The sequence below is a fragment of the Maniola hyperantus genome, chromosome 21 (genome assembly GCF_902806685.2).
Source record: "Maniola hyperantus chromosome 21, iAphHyp1.2, whole genome shotgun sequence".
Lineage (NCBI taxonomy): Eukaryota > Metazoa > Arthropoda > Insecta > Lepidoptera > Nymphalidae > Maniola > Maniola hyperantus.
Genome location: NC_048556.1, coordinates 10,115,776 through 10,133,036, shown reverse-complemented (window position 1 = coordinate 10,133,036; position 17,261 = coordinate 10,115,776). Strand labels below are relative to the sequence as shown.

The 17,261-nt window shown below is 38.7% G+C and overlaps 1 protein-coding gene across 1 annotated transcript in view; it reads right to left on the bottom strand.

The window, feature by feature from the left end:
• The window catches only part of LOC117992619 (dystrophin, isoforms A/C/F/G/H-like), a 630,854-nt gene that overhangs the window by 15,783 nt on the left and 597,810 nt on the right, over positions 1–17,261 (bottom strand). Inside the window, 3 exon segments of the mRNA XM_034980350.2 lie at positions 351–487; positions 1,080–1,238; positions 1,594–1,853. Coding sequence (XP_034836241.2) covers positions 351–487; positions 1,080–1,238; positions 1,594–1,853 — 556 coding nt within the window.

Here is a 17,261-nt window from a genome sequence, read left to right as displayed (position 1 = left end):
ATTCCTCATTGCTGAGGGTTGCGACTCCATTCCATTAATCACATAATAGCAGGAGTTCTCTTGGGATAACAATGCGGTGGGTTTAAGAAGACAAGATTTAGATTCTTAGGTTTTACAGTTGTTATCAGATGTTAGTGATAACGTCCGAAGGCTTGACGTGCTCTCTGAGGCACGGAGGAAACGAAAAGGTCAAATTTGGACTTCCAAAATCGGTTACCCATCCAGTTACCGACTTGGGTCAACGTTGCTTAACAATCGCAATCGATTGATATGCGTTGTCACAACACGTCCCCCCTTTTAGTTTACTCTCTTAGAGAACCTTTAGTTTGATGGTTGAAAAAATAACTTACTGCAAAGTGCCTTCTGGACAGTTCTAAGTTTGAGGGCAGTTCTGTATGCGGAGAACCGAACTTCGTTCAGGTCAGCTAGTGAGTTCATCAGCTCTATCATCTTTGGATGGTCCCAATGCGTCGTTTCCAGTTCATGACTGAAAAATAATGGAAAAAGATTTACGTTTAGAGTTCAGTAATATTTTTGTCTTTTAAAGTGTGTTATGCTCTGTTTTAAATCCCTTTAGTTGTTTCTATAAGCCATTACATCTACTTTTTTCTGTCATATATATATATTTACTTCATCTCGAACTTTATCATTTTTTTATTCAGCTTATTTAATAGGCATTTTTAAGCAAACTAATTTAATTTACAAATTCAAGACTTTTGTTATTTAAATCATTGCCATTTGGTATAAGTCCCGCATTGCAAATTTGCGCATTAGCATTAGCAATAGTATTGAGATATGTCTCATTGACATCGAAATGACGTCATTTTGACGTCAGCCGAATTAAAAATATACCATCAGCTCGAAACTTCAGTCTAGTGCTGACGTCACCAAAATGGCGGCCACGCGCATTAGGAATTTGCGGGACTTATAAGTTGTTTGCATGTTTCGTTTTCGAGACATTTGACAAATTCTGCTGGGTAACTGATGTTAGCAAGACTTTGCAAAGATGCCATTTTTATAGCCCGATTGCTTGCAAGATCTGGCTGTGCTTGGATTTGGCAATATTATTCAGTACTCACTTAATATAATACGGTACGTTAGCCGGTGTGACAGCCCTCTCCCAGGGAGTACGCACAGATCCAGCGAGGAAGCCTTGAGCGGCACCCGCTCCGCCGTCCCTGGCCACTCCAGCAAGTTGTCTTGCCCGCTCTTCACCACCAGATGTTAAAGCTGATATCCTGGAAGAAGAATATGACTATGGAACATCGAATGACACAGTCAAGTTTCAGGGTTACCATTTTGCTAACTAGAAAAAAATACATTAGCGTCATCAAAAATATTAATTTTCCGAATTTTTATCAGAATGTTTAGATTTGCACGCAAAATATTTGAGTTAATAATAATTTCTGTAACAATGAAGATATAGGTACAAAGATTCATATCGATGAGTTTAATGAATCGACGAAAAAAGTGGTTGTCTGATTGTTGCAGGATAGAATTTCCTTATTACCTTCGGTAAATGTTGTATTCAAATCCTTAATTTCATTTACCAATGCAACCAATAATGCTCAGGTTTTTTTTCCTAGATTTTACCTTGTATTCAAATCTTCAAGTCTCGCAACCAAATGTTCAGGTAACTGGACGTTATCCCTTGCCATCGCTTGCGCCTGGCCTCTGAGCTCATCCACCAGCCTCTTCAAAGGTGGTAGTTGTGCTCTGGCTCTGGATACCGCGTCCAGCTGTGCTCGCGCGTCTCTCGCGTCTCCAGGAGCTCGCCATGATGCTCGCGCGGCCTCTGCAGTCTGCACCCGCGATGCTAGCTCGTCGAGTGATGTCGTGAAGGTTCGGACGCGCTGGAAAGAATAAAAGAATTTGTTAATCATCTTGACGAAATGGAACAAAGATATATTTTTGTCAAAATGCTAAAATTACAGTTCAGTGTTGATGTTTAGACTTTTTTTGTATCAAATTATTGTAAAGTCCAATGAAATAGGCATTTACCGCATGTTTGACGAACGATCATAACAAAAAAAATTTGATGTGATGCCTTTAGGCATATTACTGTGAAATAGGATCACTAGAATATTTCCGTTTGACACTGTTTCTTTTTCTTGAAGCCCATGGTATTATAGGTATAGCTTTATAGGTAACAAACCTTGTTATACTTCAGTAAGTTTTGCACTAATTTTATTCCGAGCTATTTTAATCAATTTTTCAGGTACAATACCTTTATCATTTCTGCCACTGATTGAACTATAGTTTTTATAAAACAAGATGTTAAACACGTCTGGTATTGGCGGGATTTGATGGAGGAATACCGTTATAAAATATGTAATATTTTCTAACTTCCTGTAAAATCAATGTTTACATAAAATTCAGCTCGATGCGGCTGCCAAAACTTGTAAACTTTGTTGCTATTTACTACCAGCAGTGCTAACACAATCAGTGCGATATCTCGTTCGCGACTTTTGTAATGCTTAGTCAATGAAAATAACGCGATAATGAAAGTTGTCACATGATTGTGCTTGGGCTGGTAAATTTAATTTTCAATAATATTTAGCGAACTCATTGCGCAGTAGGTAGTAGACATGTGTCCGCTATAGCTTAACTTAACTGAAAACCGCTGCCGTGCCTATAGTGTACCGTAGCGTTATTGTCGTAGCTAGCAACGGTTTTCAGTTATCATCTATGACGAACCACCTGACAACGCAACACTGCCAACTGGCAACTGACAATGCATTGTTTGGTTTTTTGGTAACTAGAAACGCAATAATTATGCCTTCTCTTTCTTTCTTTCACTGAAAGCTGAGAAGGAGCGGTTATTGGCTACCGGCTTAGTAACTAAGAACTTGGTAAACCAAAGCCGACCTTATCTCTATTACGCTAAGGCTTAACTGTACAAGTACTTGTCCATTACACTTTGATCTATCATTCTTAATACAGTTAGCCTTAGATTAATAGAGATAAGGTCCTCTTTGGTTTATCAATCTTCATGAAATGTTTTTGGTTAACTGGACTGTGGCAAACTATTCGTGCAGGCGTCCACTATAGTTTGACCTATGTCAATGATCAAATTAAACTTTACTGCTATGAACTTAAGGTTGTGATTACTTCACGATATTCATGAAAGTAAAATTGGTTTTATTTTAGTGAATATGCGCGCGCTAGCTATACAGACGGTATTGATACGGCAGCTAGCTTAGTTACTACTACGGAAACCGGTGCGCGTTGCGCATATTAAATTAGTTGAAACACAACTCTGATACCGATATTCGGCAACGGTTAACAATATCGGTATTGAAACTAAGTAACTGTTGATTAACCGTTGCCGTAAATAGCCAATAACGCCCATCTTTAGTAGGTAGGTACTTACCTACCTATCTTATATGAAATACCTAAATGCTCTCATGAAATCTGAATTTATTTATTTCATGAAGGACACCTAGGGTCTATTATGTGTCTGTGACTTTACCACTGTTTCGGAATAAAGATTCTACTGAGAAGAGTTATCAAGAAACTCAGCTGTCCCTCTTTTTAAATCATAAATAGATACCATATTCAATGTACCGTTCCCTGCACCAATTCGTGGGAAACTGAAAGCTCAACCGGTAGTTTCCATGCATGTTTGTCGTTAAGGAATTCATCAAATTGTTAGCCTCGGCTTAAGGTGGTACGTACCTCAACTATTGAATATAACTTATTTTACCCTCTATCCTTAACCATAAAGTTAAACCTGCTGTTTTGGTTTTCAAAAACTTCAACGGTTTCTTAACAATACTTTCTTTTTTTAATTCAGATACAAGTTAGCCTTGTCCCTCACCAGGTCTTAAACTAGGTATAACCATGCAATATAATCACGTTGATCCGTTGCACCGTTGCGACGTGATTGAAGGACAAAACAAGCACACTTTCACATTTATAATAGGGGTTAGTGATTGATTATTATTAATTTCGGCCGTTAATTGATATCAGTCGGAGTAAAATTATAATTATCATAAAATAAAAAAAGATATGAAGCAAGTAAAACCGTCGGATCGTGTCCAAGATTCCCGACATCGGCCTTGTAAGGGAACACGGCATAGCCTTGGCGGCGCGACTCTGGTTACCAAGGTTGTTCGCACTTATTTATCACGGCTGTCCGATGTTGTACAATATACCCATAACTCTCTAAATATACATATAAAACAATAAGGTGACTGAGTACTGACTGATCTATCAACGCACAGCTCATACTACTGGACGGATCGGGCTGAAATTTGGCATGCAGATAGCTATCATGACGTAGGCATCGGCTAAGAAAGGATTTTTGAAAATTCAATCCCTAAGGGGTTGGAATAGGGGTTTGAAATTTGTGTAGTCCACGCGGACGAAGTCGCGAGCATAAGCTAGTATACTTATAAAACAATAAGGTGACTGAGTACTGACTGATCTATCAACGCACAGCTCAAACTACTGGACAGTTCGGGGTGAAATTTGGCATTCCGATTGCTATTATGACGTGGACGCATCCGCTAAAAGGATGAAGAAAGGATTTTTGAAAATTCAACCCCTAAGTAGGTAAAATAGGGATTCGGTGTAGTCCACGAGGACGAAGTCGCGGGCATAAGCTAGTCCTACTAATATTATAAATCTGAAAGTGTGGATGTTTGGATGTTTGTTATTCAATCACGCAAAAACTACTGGACGGATTTGGCTGAAGTTTTAAACGGAGATACCTATTATTAAATGCTAGCTTCTATCCCAACGCCCAAACTCCAGAGCATTTCAAAGAAATCCTAAGCTGCTAAATGTTAGCTGCCTCAATAGCTCAACCGGTATAGGAGTGGACTGAATACCGAAAGGTCGACGGTTCAAACCCCGCCCGTTGCACTATTGGCGTACCTACTCCTAGCACAAGCCTGACGCTTAATTGGAGAGGAAAGGAGAATATTAGTCATTTAACATGACTAATATTCTTTACTCGCTTAGGCGAAAAGCAGGCGCCCAGTCTAAAAGGCATCTAGAAAAGACATTGACAAGCCGACAAATGCGTGATATGTATTACAACAACGCCTTCAATTGAATTTCTAATGCCAATGTCACCAAGCATGCCAATGTATCAAATTCTGAGAACCTAAGGAACCCATTATACAACAGGTTTGGCTGTAAGTTTTGCAACAGTCAACTGACGGATAACCTACCGTCTGTTACGATGACTGATGTTTGCTTTTTTTATTCTTAGTTAGCCCTAGATTGTGATCTCACCTGGTGGTAAGTGATGATGCAGTCTAAGATGGTAACGGGCTAACTTGGAAAGGGTGTGGCAGTTTTTATTACACCCACACTCCTTATGGGTTTCTATACGGCATTTTACCGGAACGCTTAATCGCTTGGCGGCACGACTTTGCCGGCAGGGTGCCACAGCCAGATCAGACCAGACCAGACCAGAGACAATTTAGAAATTATAAATTACCAAATTTTTCCTGCCGGGAATGGAATCCGGAACCTCCTATTTATAAGACCACAGAGCGCAATGCCAGGGAAATCGTCAAAAATGCTTGCATAATCCATGCAATATATAAAATAGTACCACGATAAGTCCAACGATTTAGACTGTCAATTTAGTTTGTGTACAACAGAATTAGCCATAGTATCTCATAGACTATTATACTAGGAAGGTATACCTAATCATATCACTGTAGTATCTGGATAATAGGTACTTTGCCCAATCAATCATTCGTCAATCATGACTGATGCATTGACTGACGCAAAATCTGTAATCTAACGGATGCCACAACTTCTAGAAACCTAACAACGGACTTGTCATGCAAATGGCGTGTTGGATGCCCCATTAACATCCCAGATTCAGATTGTTCTGTACCTGTCCCGGGGAACATAGACTTTTCCCTTTACGATTGCCACTCACGTCGCCATTAGGCCCGTAATCGACACACTTGAGGTACGCTCCCGCATACCTTAGCTATAGAGTGGTGGAACCGACCCATGTTTACGTAGGTTGGTACTAGTGATGTAACGAATGTCATATTTTTGAAATGGAATGCGAATATCTGCTGTTAACATTCGCGAATGCGACAAAACTATCGAAACTACACGCTTCCCGATCGCCAACTCGTTTATAGTTTCTAGTTCTACTCGTTTCTCGTTTATCGTCGGCGGTCGCACCACTGCCTTATGCTTTAGAAATATAACCATGCTAGCTTATATATGGAGTACATAAATTTCAAAACCCTATTTCACCTCCTTAGGGGTTGTCATAATAGCTATCTGCATACCAAATTTCAGCCAGATCCGTCCAGTTTGAGCTGTGCGTTGATAGTTCAGTCGATCAGTCACTTTTTCTTTTCATATATTTAGAAAATGCACCGAATTAAGAACCTCTCCCTTTTTAGAAGTTAGTAAAAGAATGTCGCGTTCCCTGCGTTCTTAATTTTACTGAAATATTGGGGCTTATTCTCTTGTACACAATCTCTAAACTAAACTCAAATGGCACGTCTAAATCTATTGCTATCCCTTTCATAATGTTGCTTGCGGAAAAGACTAAAGGCGGATGAGGCTTGCGGGAAGGACTAGATTTAGACCTGTTAATTTAGTTTAGTTAAGAGATAGTGTACAAGAGAATTGGCCCCATTGTACATTTTCCGGATTAACTCTAAAATCCGTTGTGTTCGATTTTGATTTTTTTACCTTTATTATACTGTTGTCAAGGTATTTCTAGCGAGCGTACATTTGGGTTATCTTCTTAATATTCAGGGTTGGATTGGGCGTGACGGATTGCGTGTTTTATACAACAGAAGCCAATTTCACCAGGATATAAATAAACCTTTAGCCAAATTATAATAAAGCCTGTTTTCCCTTGTACAATTTCTTTTATAACAGTCCCAATTCCCCGAGCAATAGAACGATGGCGTTTAGGGAAATTTTACAGAGCTTTCGGGTTCCTGTGTCATTTGTCAAACCCTTTAGCGTATGCGTTGCTTTGAATTCGAATCGGGAAATCTGTTAAGACAATGAATTTATGAATCTCATGTATTTAAACTAGATTCGTCCTCCCGTATTAGAATTGAATTACTTTTATGCATTGACTTATATATTACATTGTAAGGACAGGCCCATTGAACAAGCAAAATGGCACCGATTAATTGGCCCTAAAATGTTTATTTAGCACCAATGCAACCTCAATGACGTCTGGACTCTGGATTTCAAACGGGTCGTTCATTTGTATCTGATTTATTTGGTTCCAAAACCGTGAAAAATTTTGTTCGCTTGGGCATATCTTGTCATTTACATCGATGCTTTTATGACGTAGGCGCTCATTAAGAGAGGAGGTTTTGGAAATTCCTTTCCTAAGTGGACCGTTAAATAGGGGATGAAAGTTTGTATTGAAGTCCGTATTTTTCAAGTTATATATCTATGAAAATTGGTATTTGGGTGTTTGGGCAAATATGAAGAAAAAATGTATAAGAATTGAATACAGTGCGACAAGGCTCTCTCGGCACTTGAATGACATTAACAGGGGGGCGCTGTTGGAGAACAAAGGCTTAGAATATTCAAACAAGAACAAAGGGGGCATTTGACGGCAACGTTAGTTCCGATTTTCGCCACGCGTGAAGATAGCCTTGTCGCACTGTACGTTTTGGATATTCCTTACTAGCTGATGTCCACGGTTTTTAAAAATCCAGTGCGATCTCTTTGATTGTACGAGAGACAAAAGTACCCTGTGTCACTTCCCAGGTCTTTAACGATATCCATGCGAAAAATCACATCAATCCGTTGCTCGGTTGCAGCGTGATTGAAAGACAAACAAACACACTTTCGCGTTTATAATATGGGTAGTGATCAAAAGGGATGATAACCTAGTGGTTCAAAATTAGGCCTTCTATTCGGGGGGTCGGTAGTTCGATCCCTCTAACTTTTCGGGAATTCAAAGCAATCAAATATCACTTGCTTTATCGGCGAAGGAAAACATCGTAAGGAAACCTGCATGCTTGAGTTTTCCATAATGTTCTCAAAGGTGTGTGGCATCATACACACCATCATCATCATCATCATCATCATCATGATACCATGTATAAGTAATTGCAGTTCCGCACATTACTGTAGCTAATGAGGTATCTATAATCTATATGGTATAATGATCAGCTTCCACTGAGTAGGTAGGTATAGTCCGCGACAGGTCGAGATGGCAAACAGAGTTTGACACGGGGGACGCCGCGCACACTCTCATGTCATCCGCGCTATCCCGCACCAGGTCAGCGCGGGGGCTGTACGGGTGTGCGGGGCGTTCCCTCCCTGATTGCCATTTCGACTTGACGCGTATCAGGGATAGTTAGGTACAGTGAACAGTACCCAAGCTCCTCATTAGACGTGAAATCTACAAACTCACCTACATTAATGGGATAACTTTCGTTTTTCTTGCCACTTTTACTACGGTCCAGTTGTACGACAGGTGGTTAAAGTTAAGCAATAGTTAACGTTAAAGTTTGACTAAGAATAAAAAAGGAAATGGGTTTCACAAGACAATTTACATTATTTATAAAAATACTTGGCTTACACACATAATTCCCTGCAGAATCAGGATTGAGGAGTTGGATCCAGAAATTTTTATGGGACCACCACGGAAATATTCTTTGTTGATTAAAAAGAAATACTTGCAAATCGGTCCAGAAACCTCGAAAAAATCGATGTAGATACATAAAAAAAAAGAAACAGGCCGAATTGAGAACCACTCTCCTTTTTGGAAGTCGATGTTCTAGCAGATTGACAGATCTATCAACGCACAGCCTAAAGTGCTGGGGTTACAAACTTGAGATGAAAGTATATATCTCAGAAATCCAACATCTGACCATCAAAAAGAGTTATTTATTACCTATTTTGAATAAATCGTTTGACTTTGACTTTGGTTCCTTTTATGACGTAGGCAGCGGCGCCCACAAAGAAAGGATTTTTGGAAATTCCACCCCCACATCGATTATCAAAACACTACTCGAGGGGGCGGGCCAGTATTTTTAATGGCTAGCAAACGGCTCTAGCTACTATTTTGTGTTTAATGAAAAACGGCCAACAGCAATGAGAAAAAATATGGCGCCGAGAAGGACTTTGAATCCAACTTGAAAGTACCAACATTGTTAAATCAATTAGAGTACAAAATTACAAAAGTAACTCGATTCCCAGTACACAAGGACTGTCCTTTACGACAAATTGGTACTGAATACCTACCAATTATTCCATTACGTACAGACGGCCTTTACGTCTTAATTATAGCCTGTCCCTTCTCAGACAGATGCATTTACACCCACTTTGCACCCTTCGTCGATGCTATCAATTAACTAATTTATCTGCTCTCATTTTGATGTATTTTAATTGCTTCACAAGTAGATATGTATAATATTATATTTTATTATTAAAATTACGCGATTTTCATATGGAATAAATCAATTTTCAAGGGTGGATCAATAAATTCTTGAAAGGCCGGCAACGCCTTGGCCGTTCCTCTGGTGTTGCAAATGTTCATGGGTAGCCCGTGGCGAAAATCACTTAACATCAGGTAACCCACCTGCTCGTTTGCTCGCTATTTATATAAAAAACTTTTAAAACACTCAATGTAACCTTAATCAAAGTAAGTACACTGTAAAATCAATTAAAGTACAAAATTTCAAAAGTAACTCGATTCCCAGTACCCAAGGACTGTCCTTTACGATAAATTGGTATTGAATACCTACCAATTATTCCATTACGTACAGACGGCCTTTACGTCTTAATTATAGCCTGTCCCTTCTCAGACAGATGCATTTACACCCACTTTGCACCCTTTGCCGATGCTTTCAATTAACTAATTGTGCTCTCATTTTGATATAACTTAAGTGGTAGGGTATTTATGGAAGTAGGTATAACATGTATATCTATATTCTGTAAATATATGAAATGAAAAGCTGGTTGACTGACTGACTGATCTTTCAACGCACAGCTCAAACTACTGGAAGGATCGGGCTGAAATTTGACATGCACATAGCAATTATGACGTAGACATCCGCTAAGGGTTTTTGAAAATTCAACCCCGATGGTAAAATAGGGGTTTGAAATTTGTGTAGTCCACGCCGACGAAGTTGCGAGCATAAGCTAGTGAGTTGATAAAATACTACAAAATAACTAAAACTTAAGTTTATATGTGTATAGGTTAATAGCAAACCATTCCGACTTCCTAGTCGAAGTTTAAAATCTCTCAATCCTTCCATTAGTCTCTATTTTTGGTTCCGCAGTTAGATGCACGAACACAGATAGACAGACCACACAGAACACGGTCACGAGTGTCAAGATTGTACTTAGAATAGGATTTAGCTTAGCATTTATAGTTAGAAAATAATAGAAATTGTGCGATCAGGGTCCTGATATTTCGTTACATTCAAATAATAGATTTCTAGCACGTTTCTCGTCATTTTTGTCTTGTTATAGTGAATCTGTGGATACACGACTAAAAAGTGCAATAGACGGCGTATTTAGAGTTCCGTACCTCAAAAGGAAAAACGGAACCCTTATAGGATCACTTCGTTGTCTATCTGTCTGTCAAGAAACCTATAGGGATACTTCCCGTTGACCTAGAATCATGAAATTTCGCAAAAAGGTGGGTCTTATAGCAGACATGCGGGGGAAATCTGAAAACCGCGAATTTAGGGTTAAATCACACAAAAAAAAATTGTGGTCATGAACTAATAATTAGTACTTAGGTATTTTCAATTTTCGTAGTAACTATACCAAGTGGATATCATATGAAAGGGCTTCACCTGTGCATTCTAAAACAGATTTTTATTCATAATAGTTTTGATTTATCGTGCAAAACTTTAGTAAGAAACCCTCGGTGTGCGAGTCTAACTCGTACTTGGCCAGTTTTTCATCGAAGTAAAGAATACTACAGTGTGAAAATAAAGCTATCAAACTATGGTTATACGGACAGTAATAGCCACTTACTATACCAAGATTATATTGTGACTTTACCCACAGCCACGAAAGTGTACAGAGATAAAGCAAAACATCAGGACTTCCCCAGAACGGACATAAGACATCATGGGTCCCTTAAGACATCGTGTCGCATAGAGATAAGCGAACAAAAAATATACGAGTCGTTATGCCAGATAACGTGGGTAGCTTATTTTGGTCAGCAAAAGTAATTTCCGCCTCTGGCATGAGATTAGGAGCGCCATGCGGTTGAATTTTTCGGGATTGTCACGAAATCTTTCTAAGTTATTACCTGTGGTTATTACCCACGACGCGAAGGGACGCAGATGGTACCTATTTGCATTTGTAGTTGTATGTTTTCTTATTTATTACTAGCTGATGCCCATGGCTTTGTTCGCGTGGAGTTAGATTTTTAAAATCCCGTGGTAATTCTTTGATTTTCCGGGAAAAAAGTAGCCTATGTCACTCTCCAGGTTATGAGCATGCAAAAAATCCCATCAATTCGTTCCTCACAACGTGATATAAACCAACAAACAAACACACTTTCGCAATTTATAATATGTGTAGTGGTAGGTAGGTAGTCAATTCGTAATAGTCTAAACTAAATGACAGGATAACATTTTTTTAGTACTTTTAATTTAGACTAGCTTATGCTCGCGACTTCGTTCGCGTGGACTACACAAATTTCAAACCTCTATTTCACCCCCTTAGGGGTTGAATTTTCAAAAAACCTTTCTTAGCGGATGCCTACGTCATAATAGCTATCTGCATGCCAAATTTCAGCCCGATCCATCCAGTAGTTTTAGCTGTGCGTTGATAGATCAGTCAGTCAGTCAGTCAGTCAGTCACTTTTTCCTTTTATATATTAAGATTTAAATTTATAAGTATAATTAAAATTTATAATATTAATATGTAATTTATAAAAAAAAAAAATTCGAAATTAGGACTTTCTCCACCAATTTTGGAGGTAATAATATATATCTAATACTAAACGCAGGTAATAACAATAATTGTATATAATTTATAATCTAAGCAAAGCCCTCCCATATGAAATAGCTTATTAAACAAATAAATGACAGGTTTACGCATAGCTGTTAACGTTAACTTGAAAAGTTATACTAGGTAAATGCCCTGTAGACTGAATTTGTTGCAAATTAACATTTCTGTTACCTGCCTTTATCTAGGCAATGAAAGTATTTCTCGGAAGCTGTAGCCAGGATAGATCTAGGTCGCAGCTCTCCGGTGAACAGGCCTATGCGGGAATATAATAGACTTTTCAAAGATCTCCCAATTGACATCATTTTCAGGTGGCGCAATGGAAAATCCTTATCCATTGCCGAGTTAAGTGTCCCAATTTGCCGTTTAATTACCTTACTTTAAAAAGAGTATTTTTAATGTATTTATAACAAGCGTATACCTACCAGATATATACATCGCCAAACTGGTGAGCCAGTTTGTTGGCGGCCATGCGGACGAAGTCGCGGTTAGTTGTGCGTATAAACCTTCCTTTTGAGTCTTGAATCACTATCAATTGATAAAATAATAACCGCATTAAAATCGCTTGGGTGGGTGGTTTAAAAGATCTACACATACAGAGGGACAAACGGTGGTAAAAGACTTTGTTTTCTACTATGTAGAGACTAGCTTTTGCTCGCGACTTCGTCCGCGTGGACTACATAAATTTCAAACCCACTTAGCGGTGGAATTTCAAAAAATCCTTTCTTAGTGGATACCTACTCTTTAGAAAGAACACACCCTCCAAATTTCATGTCTCTAGGACCAGCGGTTTGGGCTGTGTTGATATATAAGTCAGTCAGTCAGTCAGGACTATGAATTTTATATTTACGGATTTGTCACCTCCATATGATAATGACAAATTGACTTAAAGTTACCGTTAAACACGCTCACTAGCACACACACAGCAACACACACACACTTACACAAACACACAACCGTTGTATTTGTTACTACTTAATTAAGTTTAAATTCAATCACTATGTATGGGAAGGCAATGGCCCCTAAGATACGGGATCTCCTAGTTTAGGGGCCAGGACTCCACAAGTAAAAATGTAATAATTCTGGTAAATAAATATTCATTTCATTTCATATCAACTTGAAAAGTTACAGTCAAAACTCTGAATATCTCTCTTTCCAATTGTCTAAGAACCTTCTCGCAATAGTTTCCAATACAATTTCAGCAATAATTAACCTTTACAATAAACTCTCGCAACATTAGAAACGTGCTAATTGGTTATACAGAATAGAGACAGCTAAAGTCAATTACGTCGATTAACCACGTTTTAAAAGTTACTTAATATATCTATTAGGCACATGCAATTTTATTTTTTTATTTTATTTTATTCGTTTATTAGTAATCAACAGCGATACAGACAATATAATCTATATATATAAAAGGAAAAGGTGACTGACTGAGTGACTGAATGACTGACTGACTGGTCTATCAACGCACAGCTCAAACTACTGGACAGATCGGGCTGAAATTTGGCATGCAGATAGCTATTATGACGTAGGCATCCGCTAAGAAAGGATTTTTGAAAATTCAACTCCTAAGGGGGTGAAATAGGGTTTTGAAATTTTGTAGTCCACGCGGACGAAGTCGCGAGCATAAGCTAGTTTTAAATAATATAGGACTGAAAATAAAAACAAATTAATAAATTTGTATGCAATATTGGTTTTAACAAAAAATATGAAAAATAAATAAAAACTAAGTAGGTACTTAAGTGTTCTATTATCATCATCATCATCACGATCAACCCATGACCGCCTCACTACAGAGCAAGGGTTATGGCCATAGTCTACCACGCTGGCCAAGTGCGGATTGGCAGACTTAACACACCTTTGAGAACATTGTATGTTCTATGTCTGTGGTTTTCCAGATTTCCGTTACATGTTTAGTTACAAAGTTACACGGGCTCAAGGATTTACATCATCATCATCATCATCATGATCAACCCATCACCGGCTCACTACAGAGCACGGGTCTCCTCTCAGAGTGAGAAGGGTTTTGGCCATAGTCTACCACGCTGGCCATGTGCGGATTGGTAGACTTCATACACCTTTGAGAACTTTATGGAGAACTCTCAGGCATGCAGGTTTCCTCACGATGTTTTCCTTCATTGTTAAAGCAAGTGACATTGAATTACTTAAAACGCACATAACTCCGAAAAGTTAGAGGTGCGTGCCCGGGATCGAATCCCCGACCTCCGCTTAAAAAGCGGACGTCCTAACCACTAATTACTGTTAATGATTACTGGGAATGACGACAACAGCTGATTACGGTAATCACCTACCTTGTAGGTTACTTACAACAACTATTAACAAAGTCATACTGTCGAACTCACATTTAAATCAAAATACGGTATTTGACAACTAGTCAAATCAGTAACTTTGACAAACGTCAAAACGCCGAGATTCTATGAAATACCGGTGTGTGACGTCACAATCATTTGACGTGCTTTTTTTAGTTTAATCGATAATTTAAAATGGTTATTACACTTAAAACCAACAAAGGACGTGGATTTTACGTATTTTAGAAGACCCGCTATTTAATAATCACTCAGAAATAATTTATTTTTGATGTCAAATACCCAATTGTACTATATGGACAAACTGATTACCAGCTAGGTGATGTCACAAAATAAATCCCTGGAATTATCCTGGAAATTTTATTTTATTGTCAGCCTGACAGTTCTCCATAATGTTCTCAAAGATAGAGCCTCAATAGCTCAACCGGTAAAGGAGTGGACTGAAAACCGAAAGGTCGACGCGTAGTGCAACGGGCGTGGTTTGAACCGTCGCGACGGTTCAAACCACGCCCGTTGCACTATTGTCGTGCCTACTCCTAGCACAAGCCTGACGCTTAGTTGGAGAGGAAAGGGGAATATTAGTCATTCTTCACACCCCTTTGAGAACATTACATTACATCTCACTCTGAGAGGAGACCCGTGCTCTACAGTGAGCCAACGATGGGTTGATCATGATCATGATCATGATCATGATCATGATCATGATTAACACTGGCTTCTCCGTCACTCGCTCCAGACAAACACAGTTTGGTTCTTATTTGAATACTAGCTTATGCTCGCGACTTCGTCCGCGTGGACTACACAAAATTTCAAACCCCTATTTCACCCCCTTAGGGGTTGAATTTTTAGAAATCCTTTTTAGCGGATGCCTACGTCAGAATAGCTATTTGCATGCCAAATTTCAGCACGATCCGTCCAGTAGTTTGAGCTGTGAGTTGATAGATCAGTCAGTCAGTCAGTCAGGCTGACGTCAGAATGACGTCATTCCGATGTTAATGAGACATGGTTCCAGCGCAATAGCAATTTGCGGGACTTATACCTATTATGGGTGTAACGGTATACGCCAGTAAAAACTAGCAGTAAACGTTCGGTCATATTTAGACCTTGTAACTAGTTGTAACTAGTTGTAAGGTAAACTAGTAGTAATCTTGTAGGAATCTTCGCTAGTTGGAATCCGCCACGATGAGGTTTTACTAACAGAATATAAAGCGGCATAAATTATTTCAAAGTATAAGGTATAATATGTGAAGGGAAAAGCTAATACATAAATCATCATCATCATCATCAACCGATAGACGTCCACTGCTGGACTTTATTATGTCTCCTGTAGGGACTTCCACACACCACGGTCTTGCGCCGCTTGAATCCAGCGGCTCCCTGCGACTTGTCTGACCTAGTTAATCTAAATATATAAAAGTAAAAGGTGACTGACTGACTGAATGTCTAACTGACTGACTTACTCACTGATCTATCAACTCACAGCTCAAACTAATGTACGGATCGGGCAGGGCATGCAGATAGCTATAATGACGTTAGGCACCCGCTAAGAAAGGATATTTGAAAATTCAACCCCTAAGGGGGTGAAATAGGTGTTTGTAATTTGTGTAGTCCACGCGGACGAAGTCGCGAGCATAAGCTAGTATATTATAAACTAGCTTAAGCTCGCAACTTCGTCCGCGTGGACTACACAAATTTCAAACCCCTATCATTCACCCATTCCTTTTATATGTTTAGATAGTAGCCTAATTGTGACGTTAAAGATCACAATATTACTAATAATAATCTGGACGCTTGAGAATGGATAAAATTCAGTAACGAAAAACGATACAAAATTTCATTATTTTTTTTCGAACTTTACGAATAATTTACTGCACGATGGACTCACGCAAAATTAATACCCGAATAATATACGTACGTTACGTTACGTAATAGCTAGTAAATTAGCAAAATTCAGAATTGATGAGCAATTTCAATTAATTACTCGCATACTTTACTGAACAGTGGTTTAGAATAGCTGATAATAAAAACATCAGCCTAACGAAAAGCCGTTAGATAATAGTATTAGCTCCATAGATGATTAAAGCTCAGGAACGATGTGAAATTTCAATCAACTTTTTTACCTGCACCTAGGACCTAATCAATGTACCAGTTTACTTAAAGATTAAAACCGGCCAAGTGCGAGTCAGGCTCGCGCAATGAGGGTTCCGTACTACAGTCGTATTTTTTCGACCTTTTGCACGATAACTCAAAAACTATGATGCATAAAAAAAAATCTGTTTTAGAATGTACAGGCGAAGACCTTTCATAAATGATACCCCACTTGATATAGTTATTTCACTTCGAAAGTGCCTACCTGCCAAATTTCATGATTCTAGGTCAAAGGGAAGTACCCTGTAAGTTTCTTGACTGACCGACAGACAGACAGACAGACAGACAACAAAGTGATCCTATAAGGGTTCCGTTTTTCCTTTTGAGGTACGGAACCCTAATAAAATGGTCTAATAAGCAGGCTGACAGGTTTGCTTGGAGTGGAAATATCTATCATCTAAATTATGTGTTTCAAAAAATACGCAATACCCACAGAGAAAACCTAACCTATTTTAAAAGTAAGCAAACCCATGATAATATTCCATGATTTAATATTATAAATAAATATGCGAAAGTGTATCTGTTTGTCTGCTAGCTTTTCACGGCCCATCTGTTCAACCGATCGTGACAAAAGGTACAGAGATAGCTTGCATTTTCAGGGAATAGACATGCTACGTTTAATTCCAGAAAATTGAAGAGTTCCTACAGGATTTTCAAACAAGCCTAACTCCACGTATTCCTAGAGATAGTTTGATAGAGAACCAAACCACGGGATTTTTAAAAACCATATCTACGCGTATGAAATTGCGAGCATCATCTAGCGATTTATATATTTTGGATTAAAGTTGGAAATAAGCTTTTTGCCATTTACATAAAACGGCAATATTTAATACCACA